Source organism: Leptidea sinapis, chromosome 31 (assembly GCF_905404315.1).
Source record: "Leptidea sinapis chromosome 31, ilLepSina1.1, whole genome shotgun sequence".
NCBI classification, from domain to species: Eukaryota; Metazoa; Arthropoda; class Insecta; order Lepidoptera; family Pieridae; genus Leptidea; species Leptidea sinapis.
Window position 1 is genome coordinate 9,338,143 of NC_066295.1, and position 27,101 is coordinate 9,365,243.

General features: G+C 35.1%; 1 protein-coding gene across 2 annotated transcripts in view; it reads left to right on the top strand.

Moving 5' to 3' along the window:
* Positions 1-27,101, top strand: part of LOC126974133 (arylalkylamine N-acetyltransferase 1-like) — a 146,015-nt gene that overhangs the window by 117,887 nt on the left and 1,027 nt on the right. For both annotated transcript variants that reach the window (XM_050821567.1, XM_050821566.1), the window contains exons 4-5: positions 4,980-5,185; positions 25,707-25,895. In XM_050821567.1, the coding sequence (XP_050677524.1) occupies positions 4,980-5,185; positions 25,707-25,890 (390 nt within the window). In that variant the 3' untranslated portion in view covers positions 25,891-25,895. The remainder of the gene's footprint in view (positions 1-4,979; positions 5,186-25,706; positions 25,896-27,101) is intronic.

Consider the following 27,101-nt stretch of genomic DNA (forward strand, 5'->3'; position numbering starts at 1 on the left):
TATAGGTACTCTCTGATTACTTAATAATTCGGAAAAAAACATGCAACCTACAAGATACAGTGAAAGTAAATATTTAAAATAAGGAGCGTATTAATAAGTTTATTTGTTAAATAACAATTATATCAAAGAATTTTATTGACACCTGAAGGCCAAGTTCAGATATTAAAGCGACATTCTCCTGGAGTTAATTAATTCAATTTCAACACTTTAAAGTTTAACCCATAGGTTCTCAACGTGGGCGATAACGCCCCCTTGTGGGTTGTTTGAGACTTTCGGGGGGGAAGTAGAAGACCCCGAGAAAATTAGGGGGCATAATGAGATGGCGCAGATGGGGCGTGGGTAGATTAAAAAATATAATCTAAAAAGGCAAAAAAAATACACGAAAATACTCTAGAAAAAAACATATTCTCAAAGTGGGTGGTGAGCAAAATAAGGTTGAGAAACTATGGTTTAACCCAATGATTGAAAATATTATTGTGAATGAAACCAACATTTATTATCATTATTCACAATTTCCTTGATTGGTCCGGAGCTATTATCCCGAGTGTTGCTTGCGACGGCGTCGTGTACCGGGTAGTTTCCTTCTCTCACATGGTTGGTCCATGTGTCAACTCGTGAACGAGAGTTGCTTGTGTGACCTGGTCGATCGGTTATCTATACATCTTATATACATATAAATAAAATTGGAGTGTCTGTTTGTAATATGTACATAACCGTTTTTTACAACATGTGTATGAATATTAAATATACGGTACAGCAAAATAACTTTTGTTTTTCATTTTTGTCTGTCTGTTTGTTCCAGCTAATCTCTGAAATGGCTGGACCGATTTTGACGGGACTTTTATTGGCAGGTAGCTGATGTAATAAGGAGTAACTTAGGCTACGTTTATTTGAGAAAAATTCTTTTATTTTAGAAAAAAAAATTTTCAATATCCAAGAAACGGTCTAACTCTAAAAATAATTTATATGGCAAAACAATGTTTGCCGGGTCAACTAGTAGTTAAAAAATTATTATATGTGTTTGCTGCGATTACTAAATTATGACAGTAATCACGACCATCATGTTCATTTGGACATAATATTATGAAACTAGTTCCCATTTTAATATTTATGTTTTGTAGTGTATTTTACCCGCATGTTCATACGCACACGCATATACAAAACTGTAATACACTAATGACTAACGATACTTAGGTAGAGTATAGTACTTATTATTTAATAAAAGAAGTTACTTAATTTTTATACTTACTACTCCTTCGTTAGTTTGAGCGCAACCTCCGACAGGTCCGTATATCCTTCGTATCGCTTCATACTGTCACCCCCCCTGCAATTATCGTGTAATCCGTGCATCCACGCAATGTCCATGTGTTGTGCTATTAATTAATTAACTTTCGGTTGAATTAACTTACTACTTGATAAATATTAATTTTTATTGTAATTTTTTCCTTCATGTATGTTCACCAAATATCACCCACTCGAGTAACGTATTGTATATTTTACTATTGCCTTTTCAAAGACTTAATATTTAAAATAAATACTAGTAATGAACTAATAATATTATATATGTACATTGTTAAATATTATCTTGTTTCTCTTACTATAACCTATAACACTTTTCTCGCTAGTCGAGGTGAACAGTTGTATGTTTCAAACGAGAGCAAATTTTTTTTGTCTCGTGCTTTTAAATCACTCACTACCTCAGTAGTCTATATTAGAATCACTCGCTACGCTCGTGATTCAATTCTAGACTACTTCGCCAATTCGTGATTTAAAGTCAGCACTCGCAGCAAAAATTAACTTTGCTCACTTGTTGAACAAATAACTATTTTCCAAAATAATTAAAACTTAAATTAATACTTTTTTTGCATATTACCCATAAAGGTAAAATATCTGAATACCGGACGAAGGCAATAATAATTCACGAATAAAGGTCGGTTATTTTTAATAGATTTTAATTTATTTATTCTTATTAGCTCATTTAAATTTCACAGTGTCAAAACCTGCAATTAATCTTGGCATACATTTAGATATGAATTATTTAACATCGTAGTTATATATATATATATAGGCTTTGTCTTACACAGTTCCCGAATGCTTTGACGCAATTTTTGTTTATATTCAAGTATAATTGATTATATCTGAATTGTACGAAGGTCTGTGCGGCAGTTTGATGATTATCACTGATTGCGTATTGTCAGTAGACCTCGGTAAACAGTCGTATGTATTTTTTTAAAGAAACTCTTAGATTAACCGAACAGAGAAAAGCCCAAAGAAACTGTTCTCTCTCCTCAATAGACTTTCATTATTTTTTCAATTCATGAAAAACCCAAAAAGTCTGAACGGCACTACAATTGCGCTCGTCACCTTGAGACATAAGATGTTAAGTCTAATTTGCCCAGTAATTTCACTAGCTACGGCGCCTTTCTGAGCGAAACATAATAATTTACATATTACTTCTTCACGGCAGAAACAGGCGCCGTTGTGGTACCCATAATCTAGCCTGGCATCCTGTGCAAAGGAGCCTCCCACTGGTTAATTAATTAAAAAGTAAATCTACACATAATTATTGTATTATTGTCAAAATTAGTTTAAAAGCTATTTTTCACTTGCATATATATGTAGCCTGTAAGTACAATAACACGTTACATAAATATAATATGTTGAGTGTGATTAATTCATCCAAATAATATAACTGAAATTCATAAGGAAAGAAAGATAATATATTTGATGTAACATTTTCCTGAAAGCAGACTTTATTTAAAAAAAAATTAAACTTCCTTCCTAGATTTTTAAATAATTGCTTGGTTGAACCTAGAATCGAACTCGCTACACGAGAAAAAAAATACCCTCTAGCTTCATACTGATCGAAAGGCTTCATCACAAGGCTTTATTTTTTTCTACATAACATAGCATCAGAAATAATACGAAGACCATGTGTTTTAATATTTTACATTGCATCTATCAATATATTTCATCAAACACTCAAAATGAATTCCCATTCCATAAAATTTTATCCAGAAAAATGAAAAGCTGATATAGCCGTAAGCATATACAAATGACATTATCATTTTAAAGTACCTATTACTAATTAGTACCCACTTGAGAAACAAGTTATGAGTTTGTATTGTACGGTTGTATGCAATAGCTTTGTCCATCACTAGGCAGCAGGCTTATTATAATAAAAATATTAGTTAAAAAAAACTAAAAAGCACGCTTTACATAAAATTCAACTAAAAAATAGAAAATAAATTTAATTTGAAAATAGTGTAAAAAAAATATATTTTATTGTAAAAAAAGCGTGAGGTGCTTTTTATGATATTATTAAAATAAATGCGTGCTTTTTAGTTTTTTTTAACTGTTATTTATTTTCATTTTTTAGTCAAATTAGTGTAATGTCATCGGTCCTCGATAAATCTACAAAGTTTGAACGAAATCTAGCCGTTTAAAGTGGGTCAAAATCAAGCCCAAATAAGTCGGTTACAAACATACAAAACATACAGGTGAAGCTAATATAAAGCGTATAATAATTCAAATTCTTTCGTTTTATTGACATTCATTTTAACAATACAAATCTTATAACTATAGTAACAATACTATGATTACATAAAATTAAAACTATCATTACAGGGAAGTGTATCAACAATACTGGCAGCATTTCCACGATGGATAGCTAGGCTGATCCGTTGACCAAAATAGCTGCCAGCTCTTGGGTTGCTAGTAGCCCTGTTGAGGCGCAAAGATAGTACTTTGTTCATTCTCCGCGTCTCTGGGCCCCACGAGCCTTGGCTAGACACTTGTGTCTTGACACCAACAGCACAAAGATATAAGGCTCATTGAGACCGACATATCTGCGAACCTTGCTGTCTTCGTCTTTCATTTTAGTTTTCGTCCCCTGTCTGTTAGCATACACGCGAATACGCGGAGATATGAAACCCTTCGTTTGTCAGTCCATCTTGTACTTGCTCGGCTTTTTTTTTATGGAATAGGAGGACAAACGAGCGTACGGGTCACCTGGTGTTAAGTGATCACCGCCGCCCACATTCTCTTGCAAAACCAGAGGAATCACAAGAGCGTTGCCGGCCTTTAAGGAAGGTGTACGCGTTTTTTTTGAAGGTACCCATGTCGTATCGTCTCGGAAACACCGCACAAGGAAGCTCTTTCCACAGCTTCGTAGTACGAGGAAGAAACCTCCTTGAAAACCGCACTGTGGAGGACCGCCACGCATCCAGATGGTGGGGATGATATCCTAACTTGTGGCGTGTCGTGCGATGGCTTTTGTACAATTGTAGGTACAAACTACGCACTGGGCTTATATTATGTGATATATCACGATCTATCTGTTTTCGTCTATAATATAAACTAGCTGGCCCGCCAGATTTTCTTCTGTTCATAATAAAAAAAAAACTCTTCCGCATGGAATTTTGTAAATCCGTTCTTAGCTGGAAAACTTCTTACGCATGGAATTTTATAATATCGATTCTTAGCTGTAAAAAATTAAAATGCATCTAATTCTGAATTAAAAATGTGGCGATCTTGTGCAAGTGCCTCAAGGTCATTGGCTCAATCCCCAGCCTTAATAAATAAGATCTATTTTGATATATTATCGTACTTTAGTTAATATAATAATAACAATTATTTTTGCGAGTTAAAACGAGTACATATATTTAACCGGTATACGACCGGTTTTATTAATGTACTTACGCAGATTACTAAGCAGTGTCTACTCTACGAATCTGTAATTTAACTAGATGACCTTTTCTTAAGTATCCCCTAGGATGGTAAAAACGTTTTTAGGATAGTTTTTTGAGGAACCCTTTGCGTAAATAAGAATCAAATTTAATAACATTAAAATTTGAATATTCATTGCTTCAATATCAATATCAGCTTTTCTGTTATAAAATTGTTATGTTGTTCATTATTTTTCTACTTCTCTGTACAAGTATTTTATGTGTATAAACCGTCTGTCTTTAATCTTCTAGGAGGTAGACTACACTGATAAATCGGAAGAATGCCCCCATCCCAAGTTCAAACGGATTCTTAAACTGCTGAGCCATTTGGACCGTGAAGCCAGGATCTGGGACAAGCTGCCTGCAAGCTGCAAGAAGGTTATGGAGGTCAGAATTGCGTCCACTCACACCAGCTGGAGAGGCCGAGGACTCATGAGAGTGCTGTGCGAGGAATCCGAGTAAGTGTTTGATAGACGCGATAACACAATCATATAAATGTATTAATCAGATAATTAACAACTTATCGGTAAGTATATTTGTATTGGTATAACAACTAGGCCGGAACTGCGACATTTATTTCTAGTAAAAGTGCAGACAGAAAAATCTAACCAATACCATTCTTCATTTGTTTTTGTTTGGCTATTCGATGCTTTGATGTCAAATTATATTTAATATTATATTAAAATATTTAATATGTTGCGAAACTGTATCAGCCAGCGACAGCCTTTATATTAAAAAAAAATGTCTGATAAAAGATTTCAAATAGCCCTTACGACCGTAATATACTATCTACAGATAGAGACAAATTACTACCTTCTACTGTCAGTAATTAGCTGTCAATAATCTGAAGCTGTCCCAATATACCCGATAAGTCATTCTTATCGCCTTATATTGGGACGCGTGAATTGCAATTTCCATACAAACTTCTATCGCTGGTAAGCTATACGTCGTCCTATTGACAGACAGCGTGCACGGATAAGGTGAGTTACCGTAGATAAGTTTATTTTGGACAGAAAAGTCAACGATAGTTACGATTTTTATCTCAAGTAAGAGATAGACTGAATATTGGGATCGGCCGTTAGTGTTTAGTTTATGTCATCACGTCAAATAACTGATACTTAATATTTATTTACAAAGTATAAAAAAAATATACTTAAGTGTAATATAAGCACGTTATAAAACTCGGGGAGTGAGTTTTCAATACGTAATGAGGCCCTCTTCTTCGCCTCGTACTAGTTGCACCCTCGCTAGGGATCGCTTACTTCCCCTAAGCTAAATCGTGTGAAATTTTAAAAGTCAAAAATATATCTAGACGCTAAGATCTAAGTTTTACAATATTTGCTGAAATTTCAGCATTTTTTTTTTATATGTCGTAGATATACAGAGTCGTTCGTAGAGAGAAACTAGTCATAGAGAAAAGTCTAGACAGGAGTCATGCCTTCGATTAATAAGAAAACCTTAACTGCATATTTAGTTTATTATTTATTGACCCGAATGATTTAAAAAAAATACATCCTGTATTATTGAACCAATTTACTCTGTTGCTGATAAGGATCAAACCTTGGAAAGATATGTATTACTAAAAATGAAAGGAAATACCAAGTTTTATTATTTTTACACGGAAGAAAATTCACCTCCTAGTTAAACTTTTTGTTAGAAATCTTACTTTTTTTTCTTGATATTCTATCGAGGACCAGTCCTGTCATGGTATCAAATGCAGTAAGGTCATTAAAGAGACGTTTAAACTTATGCATTGTAGTCAACGAAAATCATTTTGAGCTATTTTTAATTAGGTAAAAGTGAGATATGAAAAGCAATTTGTAAAAAATTTCTATTTCCTTTTGCAAAGATTGATCCTTATCAGCAACAAACTCCATTGGTCCAATGATACAGGTGATTTTTTTTTTTGAAAAATCATATGGTTCGTTTTCCGTCAAAAGTTCAAGAAATTGTAAAAAAACTAAATATGAAGTTATTGTTTTCTAATAAATCGAGGGCATGACTCCTTTCACGACATTTCTCTAATACTCATAGTTTCCGACTTGGCCATCACCGCCCTTCTCAAAAAACCCACCCTGTATATTATTGTATGTATAAGCATTCTGTATCACTCGGGAATAGTTCGATTCCTATGCACGAGTGTTTTTAATTCCTCGACTTTATTTTGTGCCTACAACTGGCGCTCTCGTCGAAACATTCAAAGCATTATCTCCTTAGTGAAATTGTATTCTGTACATGAAATGCAATCTGTAAAGTTTAATTAAATATCCTTCAATCACAGATTGTAGGTATCAAATAATTATTTTGTTTAATATTACAACAATGACTTGTCGATTTCCGGCTGAGTGTGGGTTCCTTTATGCTATTCCAATCCGAGATAATCATAAAAGGCGGATGAAATGAAGTCTATGCACTTATTTTAAAGTCATTATTTTCTGCAAATGTTCGATTTTCAAATTCTTAAAATCATTGCTTTCCAAGAGTTATTTATTCAAACGTCTTAGAAAATATCTCTGTAATTAAATTATAGAATGTTAAACCTAGTTAGATATATATTTAAGTAGTTATGCTGGCGGATTGGCTAATCAATACCTTGCTTTATCGAGTAACTAATTTGAATTCCATAATAATCTCATTTACATTCTGACCGATAAATTTTATTATTATGATATACTTTAAGCTATTCGCTTCTATTAAATTAATTATACCCACTCCATGCAACAGCACAAAAACGTTGCCGACCCTTATAAGGCGCTTTTTGCAGGCGTTCATGTCATACTAATCTGTAAAAACTTAAGATAAAACTTATAAGCTGTGTTTGATATTCTTATATTCATTTTTATTTCCAAGTGAACTTTTTATTTAGTTTTAGTTTTAGGACGCACCCAAAATTCTTAGATAATCTTACAAAATTTTCTTTATACAGTCACAGATCGAAACACATGTTAATTTTTGTAGACAGGCTGGTCGTCTTTATATACTATTGACAGCCCGACACGAATTTTTGAACGAAGAGTGAACTGGAGGTCTATTACCAAATTCAAAAGCCGAAGTTTCGGTCCGAAACGAAAGAACGACGAACTTCAAATTAAATTCTATTACCAAAGTACTTCGGATCCGATTAGTGCGGACGGATTTCGTTTCGGAACCATAGACAAAGTGAAGTTTTAGTTACGATCATAATAATGTTAAACAACGAGGAAGTAAATGTCAAGTGAATTTGGAAATAAATGTGGAATGGTCATTTTTAGATTTAAGTTTTCTATTTTATTGTTTTATTGCACCTTTGTACTTAGCAGTAAGTATTATTTTCAAAATGTTGTAAATAAAGGGATTGAGAAAAATTCCCAAATAACAAATGTTTAGTTAAGATATTTTAGAAAGCGTGGGAACGTAAGTATAGTTTTGTCTCGTGGCAAAAATGTACATTATAAGTACTGAGAGTGTAAGAACGAAGTATTACTGATGCGGGGGTGAGAACCCAGGTAGTAAGTAAGATATAATTGTATGGGACTCAAGCGGGCAGTTCCTACTTAACTTCGATGTACGACAGACCTCGGTCCTTTAACTCTGTCAATTTTTTCTAATAAATATACTCACTTTAAATTAACCGCCCCGTGATTCCTTAAATATAACATCTTAATAAACATTTAGTATCCTATCCAATAAATTCCGATACTACATAATGTAAACGAAATACAAAATTTCTAATCGCCAACTTCGTATCGATCTTCGGATCCGAAACACTTTGGTAATAGGGCTTCTGTACTTGTTACGAACATTGATAATAATTCACTTAGCACGTCTACGCGAGGCAAACTATTGATTGTACGCTGGCTAGGATTTGCTCATATTGCGACCATTTTTTGACTTCTAAGCATCAAATGACACTACTCAAGATCCATTCGTTATTTTATAAAACTCTGTAAACAACAAAATGGCGGAACCTCATATCAGCTAGAAGACGTACACTGCTGGACTTAGGCCTACCCAAAAGATAGATCGGTCCTGCGCTGCCCTCATCCAACATATTCCGGCGATCTTGCCAAGGTTATCCGTCCATCTTGGGGGGGAAGGCTGCCAACACTGCGTCTTCCGGTACGTGGTCGCCATTTGAGGACTTTACTGTCCCAACGGCCATCTGTCCGTCGAACTATGTGCCCTGCCCACTGCCACTTCAGTTTCGCAATCACATTTGGGCTATGTTGGTGACTTTGTTTGTCGTACGGATCTCCTCATTGCTGATTTGATCTCGCAGGAAATCTCTGAGTATAGCCCTCTCCATTGCCATCTGAGCGACCAAGAGCATTCTCATCAGGCCCATAGTTAGCGACCACGGCTGCGTACCCTAAGTCATCACTGGCAACACACGCTGGTTGAAAACCTTCGCCTTTAGGCACTATAGTATTTGGGACGAGAAATTAAATTAAAAATGTCTGATATCTAGGTAAATGCAGGCAGAAACAGTTTAGTCAGTAGATGTGGAATATATAAAGAAGTACAGAAAGCGTCCATTTTACGTTAGCTTACGTTTTTTCCGGACAACGTCATACTAGAGAGCAGAGATTAGAAATAGTCAAAGAATATTGAGGGCTAATAATTACAGAATTTTCAGTTTCTACGCTAACTTCGTCTTACGGTAATCTAAAAAATTAACAAAATACGGCACTAACACTTTGCGAGATTGATTTTTAATGACGCCGTTTCTAAAGGACATATCACACGAATTGTATTCCATATTACAGTTTTGATTGTAGTTTAACAAGCAACAATAATGGACCAGGAAATGATTAACATAATTATTTATCTCCGCGAATACTTCTCGATATGCGACAAAAAATTGATTGACAATAAAATCCTTGAAGTGTAAAGACCGCCTAATGTAATCGAATATTCGCTTGCAATGATTGGGCATTATTTATTAAAAGCAATTGTAAAAAGCTAAAGCTCTTAAATAATGATCTTGTATTTATTCTGTTCATAGGCTATCAAACTATTGATGCGTCGACAAATGTGAATTCGAAGTTTTCGGAAAATGTTTTAAATCTTAGTGGGAGGAGGGAACCAGTGGGAGGCTTCTTTGCACCGGATGCCGGCTAGATTATGCCTATTTCTGCCGTGAAGCATTAATGTGTAAGCATTACTGTGTTTCAGCCTGAAGGGCGCTGTAGCTAGGGAAATTACTGGGAAAATGAGACTTGACATCTTATGTCTCAAGGTGACAAGCGCAGTTGTAGTGCTGCTGAGAATTTTTAGGGTTTTCTATAATCCCGAACGGCACAGCATTGTAATGGGCTGGGCGTATTAATTACCATCAGATGAACGTCCTGCTCGTCCCTTATTTTTATTAAAAAAAAACCTCTTCGTCGGTTTTTTTTTATGGCAAGGAGTGACGAGACATTTGACCTCATACTAAGTTTTACGCCATGTCCATAATAATGTATTGCCTGCCACCCAGGATTTTTGATTGAAATCAAAATTGTGAGCGTCATCTCAATTGCGTTCGTCATTTTGAGACATCATCAGTAATTTTGCACATTATTGCTTCACGACAGAGCGCCGGTTTGATACTCAACTTAACTGTCTTCCTGTATAACGAGTCTCCCAGTTTGATTATTTAATTTAATTACTCCTGTTCCTTATTTTTTTTTATTTAACATATTTAATCAAAATAATTACCTTTATTATCTATACGTTGCTGCAATCTTATGAGAAGGTCATTTATGCATTTGCAATAGAATTCGAAAAATTGCGTGAAAACATTTTGTACTGCCTCCTGAGATATGTTTTTATCAGTAGAAAATTGTCCAAAACATGAAAATAATGGTACTCCGTTGGAGCAAGTTCTGGCGAATTTGGAGGGTGATAAATTGTTTCTAATTGCAGTTACTATAGAGTTAAAACGGTTTCTCGTGCTGTATGAGGTCTCGCGTTACCATGGAGCAATAATGGGGAATATCGAATGATGAATCGGCACTGTTTCACTGCTAGTTTTGCTATCATTGTTCGGAGTTCTGCATAGTAGACATCTGCCGTTATAACATGACCAGATCGGAGGAAGCTATAGTGAAAAACACCACGCTGAGACCACTAAACAGTTACCATTACCTTTTTTTTGGTAAGCTTTGGTTTAGGATACTGTTGCGGCGTTTGACCTGGGGTCAGCCATTGCATTTTTCTCTTACGGTTATTGTAAAGAATCCACTTTTCATCGCATGGCAAAATTCGATCTAATATTCCTTCATTTCTGTATCTATTCAACAAGGCAACACAAGTTTCAACACGCGTTTCTTTCTACAGATCCGTCAAATCATATTTCAACCCATTTTTCGTATTTTTTATTTTATTGATTTGACGCAAATGAGTCAATATGTGTACATGTTAGTAAGGTACCGTTAAATCATGCCGCTAATTCCTGGGTAGTTTGGCTTGAATCGCTTTCCGGCATCTCTTTCCATTCATTGTTATTCCTCTGTGTGGGCCAGTCTTCCACATGGTTCGTTCTTCAAATCAAAGTCCATCACAAAAGCGTTTAAACCAAAATCGTACAGTTCATAAGCAGTCCCCTCTACTAATGCAATATTTATATCGTATTCAAAAATCACTCGAATTTTCCATCCATTTCATTCCAGAAGAATCCATCTTTCTTGTCTACGCTGAATAAAAAAATCAGCTGAAAATCTATAATCGAATGTTGCACATTTTAAAAGAAGAATTACATAGGTACCATGTGAAAGAAGTTTCACTCAAAAATCTCAAACCATGAAGGTTCTATGTCAATTCGAAGTACCTATTACAATAATACGGCAATTTCATGCTATAACCCCTATTCTTATGTAAAAGCGTTAAATAGTATTATCTTTAGTCCACCTTATAAAGCATGGAATAACTGACATATGAATTCGAAAACTGAAACCTTTACCAGTGGAAGGCTCCTTTGCACAGGATGCTGGCTAGATTATGGGTACCACAACAGCACGTATTTCTGCCGTGAAGCAGTAATGTGCAAGCATTACTGTGTTTCGGTATGAGGGGTGCCGTAGCTAGTGAAATTATTGGGCAAATGAGACTTAACACCTTATATCTCAAGGAGACGGGCGCAATTGTAGTGCTGCTCAGAAGTTTGGATTTTTCAAGAATCAGAAGAAAAGGGCAGGGCGTATCAATTACCATCAGCTGAACGTCCTACTCGTCTCGTCCCTTATTGTCTTAAAAAAAACACATCGGTAAGTGGCGGGCGAGGATTTAATGTGGGAGGTAAAGGTTATACCTATTGGCGGTCTAAGAAGATTCTCTTGTTGTTTGCCTCATGGTAACCGGAAATAAATATACTTTACGTTTAAAACTAACCTAAGTGTACATTTTTTCTTCGTCATAAGGAAGTACAAGTCGTTAGCCTTAGTAATAAAATACCATATAAAGTTTACAGCAACCAACGCCGATAGATTCGAATGTAGACACGCGGTAGTTCGAAGCGGAAGGGTCTATTAGATCAAACAATGGCCGTTAATTGAATTCCGAACATGCAATCAATCAATACAACCGTGCTTAGGGCTGTCAATATACATGAAATTTGAATTTAATTGAATCTTTAAATAAAATAAATAAAAAAGCCTTAATTTCTACTTGTTTCCAATTTTTACAAAAAAAATACGAAAAATTAACTTAGATATTAAATTAACTATAAATTAAATATTAATTACTACTAAATTTGCTATAATAAATCAATTAAGTAGTCGTTGCTTCTACGGCTAAGTCCTCCCCTAAACAAAGGTTTAGGTTGGAAAGCCAAGACGCTCTATCTCTGGCTCTTCTCCTCCAGTCCGGTCCCACTCCTTAAGTAAAAATATCATACTATCTCCTCTTTTGTCTGCCCTCTTTGTCTAGACTCTAGAGCCTTCCCAAGGTATCCATTCCGTAACTCTTATCGTCCATCTTGATTCATCTAATCTGGATACATATTTTCGAATCTTTATTATCGTCTTAAGGTAATTTAAAGGTATTTTTTTATTTAGTTATTATTTCAACCTATATAATATTGTATAAATAGTCAAAAATAAGGGAGGAGGGGAATTCAGACTTACAAAACACTTTATCATTGGTCGAGACGAAATGTGATGTCTAATGACAACACATTGAACTTATCGGTGTCGATATTCATAACACAGTTGATGTTTGTGAGAAAAATAGTTAAAACCGTATTCCTATGGTGATTTCTAGTAAATCTATATTTGTAGTAAATCTATGACTATAACAGACATAAACCTATAATGGAACAGACATAGTCTTTTGTCGGGCGATGTAAATGCTTTTACATCAAGATCCCAGAAAATGTTTAAAACAAAAGTATTACGTTATTCAAAAGAATTGTTAATAAACGTTTGTGTGGTAAAGGTTACTATAACATAAATGACTTTCTAAATGATGCCACAGGCTATTAAATAATAAGTTTAATTGAACAATATTACTTTGTAAACATATTTTTTTGATGAAAAAAAAAGCCCGCTGAGTTTGTTGCGCCCATTCTTCTCAGGTCTGAGGCATTCGTTTTGGAATGGGTGATAGTTGTTGACTTTCAATATGTGATCCACAATAAAAATATTTGAGTTTGAAAAATTTTGAATATCACGATGAATGAAACAGTCACAGCACAATCAGGTAATAACCGAAAAAAGATTCATTCGAAGCTGTTGATTTTCTTAATACATTTTATAAATAAATCGCTTACACTTTAAAATTGCTGAAACTTGAAATAGAGACTTACATGTAATATCTTGAGTCATTTTCCTAAGATACAATGATTGCTGATGCCAAAACTACAATATTTAGGTATTGGGGTTTGAGCTGGCTATTAGCTAGGCACTGTAGCTAGCTATCGGCCTGATGAGAAACCTCATGGCCGCTCAGAGCACAATGGAGAGAGCTATGCCCGGAGGTTCCGTGCTAGATCGAATGAATCAGAAATCAGGAGATCTGTTGGAGAAACAAAGTCATGAAATGGAAATTGAATCAGAAATTTTGAAACTGAAAGGGATGTGGTGGGCAGGGCATATGTTGTACGCCCCACAAGATGCACCGATGTTCTGGTCATGATAGCCGGAATAGGTTGGATGAGGGCAGCGCAGGACCATTTGTCATGGAGATTTCTGGGGGATGCCTTTATCCAGCAGTGGACGTCTTTCGTTGGAAATGATGATGATGTCCTGAATATAAAGCCATGACTGGACAGTCTAACAAGCATATTAAGATTTATATAAACAATTTGTCATGTTTTAAAGTGATAACCCTCACGTCTGGGATTAATTACCTCTCTCGCGTTCGAGTCCCACATCGTTTATAAAATGTTGTTTTCAGTTTCTTTGTGTAAAATTTATATAACCTATATTTTACGAGTCTATACGCAATCCACGCTTTTCAATATTAACTAAAAATGATAAATAGATAAATATTACACTTGCCAACCCTAAGCTGTACGTATCCGCAACTTAGTCATACAAAAAATTTATGAAACATTGTCCACACGATTACTTCCGCATTATAAAATAATATGCAGATAGATTCAGAATAGAAAAAAATCTATTACAATTGGCGGAGTATTTTATAAGTTTGAATAATATGCATTTATCCATTGTCTATTAAGTTTTTTGTTATTGTTTTAGTCATTGTCTGATTACGTTATACCCTGCACAGAATTAATGCTATTTTTTTTAAAGTTAATTTTCGAATAAAATCCAATCTCCTGCGTTTAAAAACAAAACGAGAAGACCTACAGTAGTGATTTTCGAAAGTAACCTTTTCTGCTTAATTCTGAAAATTGTGAAAAAAAAATTAAGTCGTTTCGTCAAGTGGTCTCGAGATATCCGTCGCGTTTTTTTGAACCACAGACTAATGGACGTCCACGATAAATTATTTTAAATGAACTTTTTTTACGACAATTACAAACTAAGTATCAGGATTATTCATTAGTGTCTCAGCTTTATATTGATGTGCTTTTTATAATGTGTAAGAGTGATAGAAAAAAAAATATGCAGTTTAAAGAGTGGAAATCGTGTGACTTTGACAGGTCGATTATAATGCACAAGCTCGCCGCTTCGCGTTCGAGTCGTGCAAAATCAAACAGCAGCTAAACCATTCAGTCTTATTTTGGGTTACCACGAGAAATGTAAGATGTTAAGTTATCTTCATTGGATAATCGTCGGGAAAAATACATTGTTCAACAAGGGAACGGAATGCTAATGATTTCTACGGTGTAGTTGGTATGAGTACAGGTATTACAATTTCCGCCGAGTCTCTACTAAGCGCTTTAAGCATTATACGAGAATAGACAATATAATTTTTTAAGAAAATTCCAAATATGAATTTTACAAATAGCCTAATATAAATTAAAATAAAAATAAACATAAACAATATATTAACAGCCAATTTCAGTTTTTATACGCTTTATATTAGCTTCACCTGTATGTTTGTAACCGACTTCTTTGGGCGCGATTTTGACCCACTTTAAACGGCTAGATTTCGTTCAAACTTTGTAGATTTATCGAGGACCGATGACAATACACTAATTTGACTAAAAAATTGAAAAATAAATAATAGTTAAAAAAAACTAAAAAGCACGCTAACTATTATTTTATAGTACTTTTTATGATACTGTCACATTTTGTTTCGTAGGAAACAAAACATAGAGATATATAATAGAAAATAAAATGTGACAGTATCATAAACTTAGAAGTCTACACTTAGAATATATTATCGTAGAGAACACCTGGCAGTCCGAAAATTTTCATAAAAAATGTTCATAAAATGAAAACTACTCGGCCAAACTATGTAAAAATTTTATGGGACCAAATGGCATCTATTCCGCATTGAAATTAAAAAAGCATTGAAAAAAGAATTACGTAAATCGGATCACAAATCTCAGCCTTTCAACCTCCTCCTTTTTAAAGTCGGTTAAAAATGGAATGAAAAGAGCTACAGTCAACCGTGGCTGACTTACTTACAGAGCTTACGACATGTTAAGGTTGCTGTATCTGCCAACGGCCTTGAGTGTTGGGCCATCGCGTCGTCGCGTCGTGCGTCCCGTACTGCTGTTGTCGAACTATCGATACTTTGGTTATCGATAGATGGTTTATTATAAGCCGGAAATCATCTATAAAATCTGTAGGGCTTTTAAATATAGAGGTTCAATTATAGTATAGTATTGCTGTGTGTCGCAAATATCTATACTATGTACAGTGTGCAAAAAAGATATTTTAAAAATCGGTTACTGTTATAACAGATTCACATTTCATTTCTATCTTACTGTATCTCCGATAGAGATGTTCTTCTGACTTGCAAGTTTTGTCTATACTCTTACTATATTGTAAGTCTATTCTTTATAGGTATAACTTATTGGAAATGGCCGGTATCGTTTTCGAAGAACACGTAAATGGATTTCCATACAACTTTTCTGACTATATACTCGTATATGACGCACTTTCGGCACAGCTATCACGACCTTGCGAAACAATTTCTCAGAAGTTGTTATACCTTTATTTAATACGTTGAGTTGAAATGTCGATGGTTACTTGCCCCTGGTGGTGGTTATAGAACAAGACCCCGGGAGCCCCACGTTACTTATAATATATACGTGACATTAATTTTTAATCATATTCTCTACAATATAAGTACAAATCAGCATTGAGAATTTAATAAAGTGAGTACTGATTTCAGCTAACTCTAGCACCTGGTATTGCACGATAATTCATTAAAAATAAAGAAGTCCCTGATGTCACCACAGGCTTTATCGCGATAACTTTTTAATTTCATAAACTCACGAAGCATCGGCACGGATTACTTCGGGATGATAGGCGCATCCGATCCGAGGCATAAACAGGTTTTTTAATTTTCCCTACAACATTTCAAAACATCGTCGTACATCTATATATATATAAGACTTATTAAGTTTGATTATTCGTCGCTATGGCTTAATATTACAGTCTAAGAATAAAAAAATAAATAAAAAAAATGTGAGCCGTCACGGGACGCCTGGCAGATGTGAAACATCGACATTATTTTGTAAAAGTAATATGTAGAAAATAACATATTGTGATAGGAACTAAATATGACATAATGATAAAATAAAATAATACGATTTTTTTCCAGATAACGATGACTTTTTATTGAATAAACATTTATTTTCATTAAATACAAAAATTTACGAATTTATTTCAAATCGTGACTACTTAATTCGTTTAATCAGTGACTTCGGTAATAGTTATATTCGATGTTGCCTCTGATGACGGTATTACTATGACAAGGCGACGCGTCGCCACGGCATGCGTCGCCACGCCAGAAATCGGTTTTGCGTGCGGCTATAGATGTTTCACATCAAAAAGACTTCAAATCTGCAATGTGTAGCACATACAAATAATAGTATTCTATTAATATTAAAGGTAAAGGTGTATTAAATGAAATTTTTAGTTATTTGATACTTTTCAGATTTGGAAGTCGATGTTTTAAACGTAGTTTTTTTTATTTATACTTTTCAGTATCCGTTAATAATTAATATATCATAATCAACCTCAATGAAAACTCCTAAAAAAGCTGTACACAAAAAACAATACTATTATCGAGGTAAACAAAATGTTCATAAAATGAAAACTACTGGGCCAAACTATGTAAAATTTTTATGGACGAAAAAAATGGTAAATGGTCAATACTTTTGTGCGTTTACGCCTAAAGAACAGTATTTCGAGTAAGTATGTGGGAGATTTTAATTGTTTGCCTTCTAAGACACCCGCCGACCCGATTTGTTTGTAGCTAAGAGATCGCTTGCACAGCTATTACCCGTGTAAGTCTCGATGTAAGTTATGGACAAAATACAGATTTTTTTTTAAATTTATATCAAAAATTTTCCTTTTTCTGCATATTTCAAGCATAAACTTAAAAAATCTTCGCCTTGTACTCGGCTCGACGATTTCATTGATTTGTTTTTATAGTTATCATCTGATATATGTATCTGATTTATCAATAAATAAATTTAAATCTTTTATTAAACGCAGACTTATGTCGAAGGCTTATTGCAGTGTTGAATATTACGTAAACGATATTACAATATGGAATTGAATAATATTATCGTTGTTATGTTTTATGAATTTTATGGTTCAGCCTTGTATTGTTCTACAGGATTGCATTATTTTTAAAATATATTAGTTTAAGCTTTTGTGAATTAGCATATATTTGAATTGTTTGACGTTGACGAGCAATCTGTTGATTTTATGTCAAATATTTTTGACTTTGACTCTATATTTTATCTATATGTTATAGAAATCATCTGATAATTAATATCTGTGTTTGGTCCGGTGTGAGCTATTGATAAATGTCAGATTTTTTTATATTTTTTTCCCGTTAAGTAATATGCAGAATATTTTACATAAGTTATGAAATAACAACCTTTATATGTTTTTATAATTTAAGAATAATCATATATCTTAATATATTCAAATCCAGTGTCCTTATGTTTGTTTCCAGTGAACTCCTAAACTAATGAACTGATTTTAATGAAGTGCAGTTTAGTCCAACTTGAGAGATATGATAGATTTTATTCCGATTTGGGAATTTCCAATACATATTTGTTTTGTATTGACGCGTGGTTTGACAGTTCTGCTCAATGAAATTTATCTGTATTGTATACTAGCTGACCCGACAGACGTTGTCCTGTAAATAATAAACAAAATAATGTTATTTTATGAATTTGTCAATTCAAATTCAAATTCAAATATTTTTATTCAAAATAGGATGTGACATCACTTATTGAAAGTCAAAAACTACCACCCATTCCAAAATGAATGCCTCAGACCTGAGAAGAATGGGCGCAACAAACTCAGCGGGCTTTTTTTTTTCATCGAATAAATATGTTTACAAAGTAATATTGTACAATTAAACTTATTATTTAATGCCTGAATGCGGTCACTCCATTCCCAATCTGTGGTATCATTAAGAAAGTCATTTATGTTATAGTAACCTTTACCACACAAACGTTTTTTAACAATTCTTTTGAATAACGTTATACTTTTGTTTTGAACATTTTCTGGGATCTTGTTGTAAAAGCATATACATCGCCCCACAAAAGACTTACTAACTCGACTTAGCCGAGTAGTAGGCATCATAAGTTTATGTCTGTTCCTGGTGTTAACATTATGGTTATGACAGTTTCTGGCATATTCACTTATGTGCCTGTGCACAAATGAACATACATTACATTATCAAGAATATATTGAGAAGCAACAGTCAAGATGTTAATTTCTTTAAATTTTGCTCTCAATGATTCTTTAGGACCTAGGTTATAAATAGCGCGAATAGCCCTCTTCTGCAGCACAAATATTGTATTAATATCGGCAGCGTTGCCCCATTGCAATATACATAGCAATATAATAGAAAATATGTCTAATAATTGCTTTAGATTGTAATTTTTCTCCCTCAATGACAACAGCCACTTCGTCAATGGTGGGTGAATTAAACCTCCTTGTGTGTTCACCGGCAGGTGTTTTGTTAGTGCGAATGACAATATTAAGGCTGTTGGATTTGCACAAACTCGTTGCATTCTAAGCCTATATACTTCATTGTCACTCTCAAACTTTGACTTATCAGTCTACATAAAAATAATCTGATAGATTGTTAACAACTGTTGTTAGTCTACAAACTATAGTTAGCTAAAATTTTGTTTATTTTTTACCTCCTGAGAAAGTAAGAAAGATATATAAATTCTTATTAGTTATTCATTTTAAACTATTCTTTCAGTTTGATTTCTGAACGACGGAATCCATCAAAGGAAAAACTAAATTGTTGTTTTTATTAAATTCTGAGCATATTATATTTATTCACCTTTTAAACCTTCCCTGGACTTCCACAAATAATTCAAGACCAAAATTAGCCAAATCGGTCCAGCCGTTCTCGAGTTTTAGCGAGAATAACGAACAGCAATTCATTTTTATATAAATAGATAATAATTGGTTCTCCTATGAAACAATTTCATTAAAACAACAGGGAGCATATTTTATAATTATTAAATAACGAATACGGCTGTACGGGCTTGTATCCTTTGCCCATCCTAATAATGGACGAAGAAACCAAAAAAAGATAACGAATGTCGCAAACGTCAGAAAACTTTAGGAACCAACTTCACTCTGTTACAGTGGTGCGCGCGCAACTTAGAATTTCACTCTCATTATTTTTCATAACGCGCCTAAAGAAGTATAACTTCAAAAACAGTATTTTATTTCTTATGTACAGAACAACGTCCGTCGGGTCAGCTACAATGTTATCTTCCCATGTCATTCATATTATCTTATTATCACAATTGATTACTTCAGTTATATCTCCACTGACGTGTGTTATTATGTTAATGCATAATAAATGCTTATTGTTGCATATTTGCAATGGTTTTATTATGCTGTCAACAACGCAATGTAATTGTTCTAAGTTGTTTCTATGTCCCCTAGACATTTGAGTCTTAATTATAAAAAGACTCAATTTTACAATTTAAACCGTTGTCCATATATAACAATACTAGCTTTTACTCGTGACTTCGTCCACTTGGAATAGTTACTTTGGACAGCATTTTAATTTTTAGGATACCTTGCAAATACATACAAACTGCTCTTTCCGCTGCTGGTGGCTCTGCTCTGCTCTTCTATGATACAGCGAATATCCCTTGTCATTGTCGATAGTCTCTTTAATAGTATTTCCTTACGAACTTTAATATCCTATTTCATCCCCATGTAGGTGAAAGTTTCAAAAATGCTCGAACAAATGTTTTATAACAACTTATCAAGTGCCTAATATACATTCTAATTACAAAATTTATGGTTTCATACCCGAAAATAATGAATTGCCATAAAAACTTTCATCCCCTGTTTTAGCCTCTCCATTTAGTTTTTCGCAATTAAAGGTAGCGTATGTCCTTTTCCAAGCTTTAGTCTATCTCTGTATTAAATATCATCAAAATCGGTTCTGTGGTTAAGGCGTGAAAACTTAACAAACAAACCTAACAATTATAATATTAGTAGGGATGATGTGTGCTTAAAAAACGACTAATATATATTTTTTGATCTTTCATCTGATCTCAAATAGCCATTTGATTTGACGGTTTTGGGAGGATTTGGCATAAGTTTGAAATAGTAATTACAATAAGGCAACGAAGTATAATCGGGCTAGGTTTGAAAACGAACAGGTGCTTTAACGTAGTGGATTTCGGCTATATCCGTTTCTTTCGAGATTATAGCCGTCATCTATCCATCTATCAATCACTGCACGTTTCATACAATAGTTTATTTCTCGGAGAGTTTCGCTAAAGTCGCAAGTCGGATAAAAAAGGCCTTTATTACTACATCTTTCCAATTTTTACAAAAAAAATACTTAAAATTAACTTAGATATTAGATTAACTACAAATTAGTACTAAATTAACTATACTAAATAAATTAAGTAGTAGTTTCCTCTACGGCTGAAGCCTCCCCTAAACCTTTTCAATACGCTCTGGCTTTTCTCATCCAGTCCGTTCCAACTATTTGGGTAAAAATATCACTCCATCTTCTCTTTTTTTTCCATATTTGTCTAGTACATTCCCATGGTATCCATTCCGTAACTCTCTTCATCCACCTTGAATCATCTAATCTGCATATATTATGACCTGCCCAGCCAAACCCTTGGATACGAAGTCCTAAATACGATTAACATGATAAAACAAACATAGTTATACAACAATGACGAAATTAGCCAAAAGAATGTATCTAACAGTGATTTATATCGCAAATACGTGCAAAGTGTGGCATTTAATTGAATCATCTCGTCCTCGCCACACTTACTGAGGTTTCTCTAGAATTCTGATCAAGTTTAGGCCAAGGTGTACGTCAACACTGGCCATATTTAATGATAATTCCCAACGCGAGTGCACAATAATTATGTGGCCACCGTTTCATGGTAAATCGCCAATTGTTTGCAAATTAAGTTAATTATTTACTAAAATGTAGCAGAAAATTATTTTCCTTTTATAAATCAAACTCATTATGCATAATTATTGCATAATTGATTAAGTTTGCATATTTTCTCGACCACTGTTAATATCGTTATTATTTTTTTGCACGGAGATAAGTTTGAAATGAATGACAATCATAAAATGATATTAACTCATAATGCATTATGACTTTTAATTATATAAGTGATAAAAAGGTATTAATTTCCTGTCTTAACGGCTGTAATTCAATTCATAAGGATAAATTATGCTATGTTCTAATCTATGATATAATCATTTATACTATAATAAAATGATTGTAGAGTCAACATTGAGAGTTTGACATTTGAGACTGTCTTCTTGGGTATGACGGTAGATAAAAAGCTTCAGTGAGGTCCACATATTGCCCAACTAGCATATAGACTCAGCTCTGCGGTATATGCCTTTAGAAAGATTAGAGAGTACACGAATGTTGCGACCGCTAGACCGCTAACTTCAGTTATTTTCACAGGATCATGATACGGTATTTTACTGTGGGGTCATGCTGCTGACATTGATGTAGTGTTTGCTCTGCAAAAGAGAGCTGTTCGTGCTTGTATCAGCTTGGTTTACAAAAATCGTCACCTTTTTACTCTTAATTGTGATTTTCATTATTATAACACGAGAAATAAGGGATTGCTTGTAACTAATTCTAGTAGGCTTCATAAGATACATAATAGCTTTAAGGTTAAATGTATACACTTTTATAATAAAGTCCAAGCCACTGTTCAGGCATTATCTATAAATAAATTTAAATGTTTTATTAAAAAATGACTCTGTCGTAAATCCTACTACTCCACAGCTGAATGTCTAAATGATCGGACAGCCTGGGACTAGATAATGATTCTATTTTAGCAATCGCAATGACAGTTCAATATATTTTATTGACAGTACAGTATAATATTTTATTAAAAAGAGCGCAAAGAAAGAAAGCTGGGAGAGTTTCTTCCGCCGTTTCATCTTTCTCAGAGCACCATTTGTTTCAGAAGCGGTAGGAGTATCCAGTATATTAGAAATGACATCAAAAAGAATTTTAAGGGAATCAATTTTGAGAAAATAAATGCCTTTTATGCCTTTAAAGGAAGTTTAGCTGAACACTTAGATAGAATTTAAATACATGCTGATTTGAAAATATAATTATATATATCCTTAAGCGTATCAACATTAAGGTTTTATTTGATCAAAAATTATATTGTATTTGTATGATTTACATTAAAGCTAAGCATTCATACAAACTAACCTTAATTTGCGTGAACAGCTAGTAGATAAACAATCGACCCTTAAATTATGATCGCTAAAATTCTAATAATTATTTTATATAAGAGGGGGCAACCGGTGACGAGGCCCCTGTGATGACAAGTGGTCAGGCAACCGCCCACGGACATCTGAACACCAGCGGTCAAGAGATGCGTTGCCGGTATTTAAGTTGGGAGTAAGCGCTAAGCTTAAAAGTCCCTAAGTCGCATCGTTTCCAGGCAGAATGTATTACCAGAGAGGCACAAACGGTAGCAGCCAGAGGCGCCAAAGACCTTAATATAAAGATTGTCTCAGACTGTGCATCCCTACTTCAAGCCCTACAAAATAACATCATTACCTCTGTCCTTATATTGGAATATCACAACGCACTACAATCCATTGTAAATACGAACAGGGTCATCCTGCAATGGATTAAAGGACACAGCAATGCACTGGTCAATGATGCTGCAGACGAACTGAGGATGTAGTATATGAACCGGAACCACTGCTTCCCATACCTCATGCCATAGTAACAGAACCCACATAAGAGAATGGAGAAACTGTGAAAAATGCAAGAAAACAAATAATGCAGTTCCGGTGGCATCAAAGAGGTTTGCTCGCAACTTGACTAGACTACCCAGGGACAATGTACGCAAAATTATAACGGTTATAACCGGCCGCTGTCCCTTAAACAAGCATCTATTTACCATAGGTGTGACGGATAGTCCATTATGCAGGGGATGCATGGAGGCAGAAACGCCATTGCATGTGCTTACAGAGTGCAACAGCGTGGCCGAACAACGAGCACAAATTCTCCAATCTCCAGTATCGCTCACGGATGCCTGCAGCAGTCTGAAAAGGCTGCTGTCTTTCTGGGATGGCCTGGGCTGGTTGGGGTTAGAAGATTAACTGACACGCACAATGGCCCAATCAAAATGCTAAGTGCGCAAACAACCCAGTCAAACTAACCCACTTACTTACTCGTATCGGTTCTGAAAAACTGCAGCCGATAATTGATTCCACAAAGTGCAAAAAGTTTCTCGTTAAACGCGCGTTTGTACAAAGCCAGACGTCATCTTTACGAGTTATAACTTTTTCAAGGTCTGGGAATGGAGCGACCGCGCCCAACGCTTTTAAAGCAACGCAAGTTTATCAAAAAAACCCAACAGCTAATTTTAGATTTAATTATCGATTGAAATACTTCCTAAAACAAAACAACAATGAAACGCCGCGTCGAGGTGAACAGCTATCATTTAGGTCTCACTCTACAAATATCTGTCGAGACACAAGTTACGATCTAGACGACCTAGGACCGCTATTTGAAATATCAGTCTGACAATAGCCCGGCTAAGGTCGTAATCTTGACTGACATGTCCTATTGCGGGCTGTACTTATTAGTGTTCACAAATACATTTTATTGGACTCATTGAAATCGTTTGTCTATTTAAGAAGACAGTTAAAGCAGATTGATTTACAGTATAACTATTTAAACCTAAGTACTTAACTTTTACCAAACTTCTTGGCTCATACCGGTGAGGTGGTTAGCGGCGCCTTTTCTGCCGCTGCCTGCTTCTGTTTGAAGTAAAATTATTCATCATCATATCAGCCGAAACTCGTCTACTGCTGGACAAAGGTCTCCCCCAAAGATCTCCACGATGATCGGTCCTACGCTACCTTCATCCAACGTTTTCCGGCGATTTTGACTAGATCATCGGTCCATATTGTGGAGGGCCAACCAACACTGCGTCTTCTATTACGTGGTCGTCATTCGAGGACTTTTCTGCCTCAACGGTCATCCATCCGTCGATTTATGTGCCCTGCCCACTGCCACTTCAGTTTCCCAATCATTTGGGCTATGTCGGTCTATCTCCTCATTTCTGATTAGATCTCGCAGGGAAACTCGGGGTCGTAAAATTGTTGGACTAGTGGAACTTAACGTATTCGGTCTTAAAGTGCCTCAGAATTTTTCAAGAATCCTGAACGACAATGCATCGTTTTGATCGTCTCACTTTATCTCGTAAAAAAAAAACTAATCGTCAATCTGATATGAGATAAGCTAAAAACAAATTAAGAAAAAGATGAGGAATCACAGGAGCTTTATTGGCCTTTAATGAAGGTGTACACGCTTTTTCTGAAGGTACCAATGTCGTATCGTCCCGGAAACACCAAACAATGAAGCTCATTCCACAGCTTTGTAGTACGTGGAAGAAAGCTCCTTGAAAACGGCACTGTAGAGGACGACCACACATCCAGATGGTGGGGGTGATATCCTAACTTGTAGCATGTCGTTTGGAGGTGGAATTTGGCGGCAAAATATAATTTTTAGATGAAAAAAAACATTCAGTTTGCAAAAATTGTATTGTATAAAAACTTTACAAAATGAATATATTACGAAGCTGACATATATTACTTTTATTTCTTAAAACCGCTTTTGCGCTTTTACTATCCCATAGTTATAGTTGGTAAGAAGGATTATCGCGTGGTTTAGCCCACATACTGCAATAGTTTATTTTAAATATTTAATTAATACTAATAATATATTTACATTACTGCTTCACGGCAATACGCGCCTTTGTGGTACCCATAATCTAGCTGACATCCTAGCAAAGAAGCCTCCCACTTGTAAATACCCTCTGACGACACCCTTGAGCCTGAGACTTCCTCATTCTTTTTATGCCTCGAGGCAAATTTTAATGTCTCCAACTCAAATTTTCAGGCGTATAGCTCGCGAAGTTGGCGCTGGTGCAATGCGTATGGACACCACTTCTGCCTTCTCGGCAGCTGCTGCAGAGCGTCTCAACTACAAGAAGGTCTACGGCCTCTTCTACTCCGAGATTCCTTACGCACCTCACCCTGACCCACCGCATCTAGAAGCTAGAGTTTATCTCAAAGAATTGTAAATAAGGTGAGGAGTTTTATGCTTATCCCGAGGGCGTAAACTTAAACAGGGCTAACAAAGATTAGAAAGAAATGTAAAACAATACTCCCTAGAAAGTACTCAGTGGTAATGTTAGAGAAAACTTTGGCAGCAATTTCTTCCTACAAACGTTCTTGACTGTCTTCTCATTGGTTTTTAACTCTAGATCAATATGTTTTTCAAACAAGATTGACTATCTGTGTCGGTCTGTTATGCTTTTCATAATATTTTTGTTTTTGTAAGTGCTAAATATAACATCAAACATCTTAAACGGCTTCACCATGTAGGCCGCAAAAGGAAACTTTTGGGAGGCTCCTTTGCACAGGACGCTGGCTAGATTATGGGTACCACAATGGCGCCCATTTCTGCCGTGAAGCATTAATGTGTAAGCATTACTGTGTTTCGGTCTGAAGGGCGCCGTAGCTAGTGAAATTACTGGGCAAATGAGACTTAACATCTTATGTCTTAAAGTGACGAGCGCAATTATTGTAGTGCCGCTCAGAATTATTTACTATTTAAAAATATTTATAGAAGATAATTAAACGCATACGCCTTTCTAAAAGGCTGGTAACGCTCTTGTGATTAATCTGGTGTTGCAAGATCATTTAACATCTGGTGAACCTCTACGTACGTTTGTCCACCTCTGGCATAAAAAAGAACCAATACATTTTTTTTTGCTTGCTGACTCGATTGTTGTAGGAAAGACCAATTCTTCATTTGAAATTTGGCAATTCACTGCGAAAGATTAAAATTCGTGAAAGGTCAGAAAATCTTAGCAGCGAGCTATACGCTATTACAATAAAGTGGGTTTCATGATGGATTTTATTGTTCGCAGTGAGATGGCGCAATCACTGTTTAGCCTTCCCAAATCGGGAGTGCCTCAGGGCACTAGATTTTTCAAATATACCAAATTCGTGAAAAACCCTAATATTCTGAGCATTACAACTGCGCTCTTCACCTTGAGACAAGATGTTAAGTCTCATTTGTCCAGTAATTTCACTAGATACGGCGCCCTTCAGACCGAACCACAATAATGCTTACACATTACTACTTTATGGCAGAAATATTCGCTGTTGTGGTACCCATAATCTAGCCTGCATCCTGTGCAAATGTGCCTCTCATTGGTAAAACTGTTTTTCCTCTCCTCTGAATAAGCTTTATTAAAAAACCAAAGACCAAGCATGCTATTATATC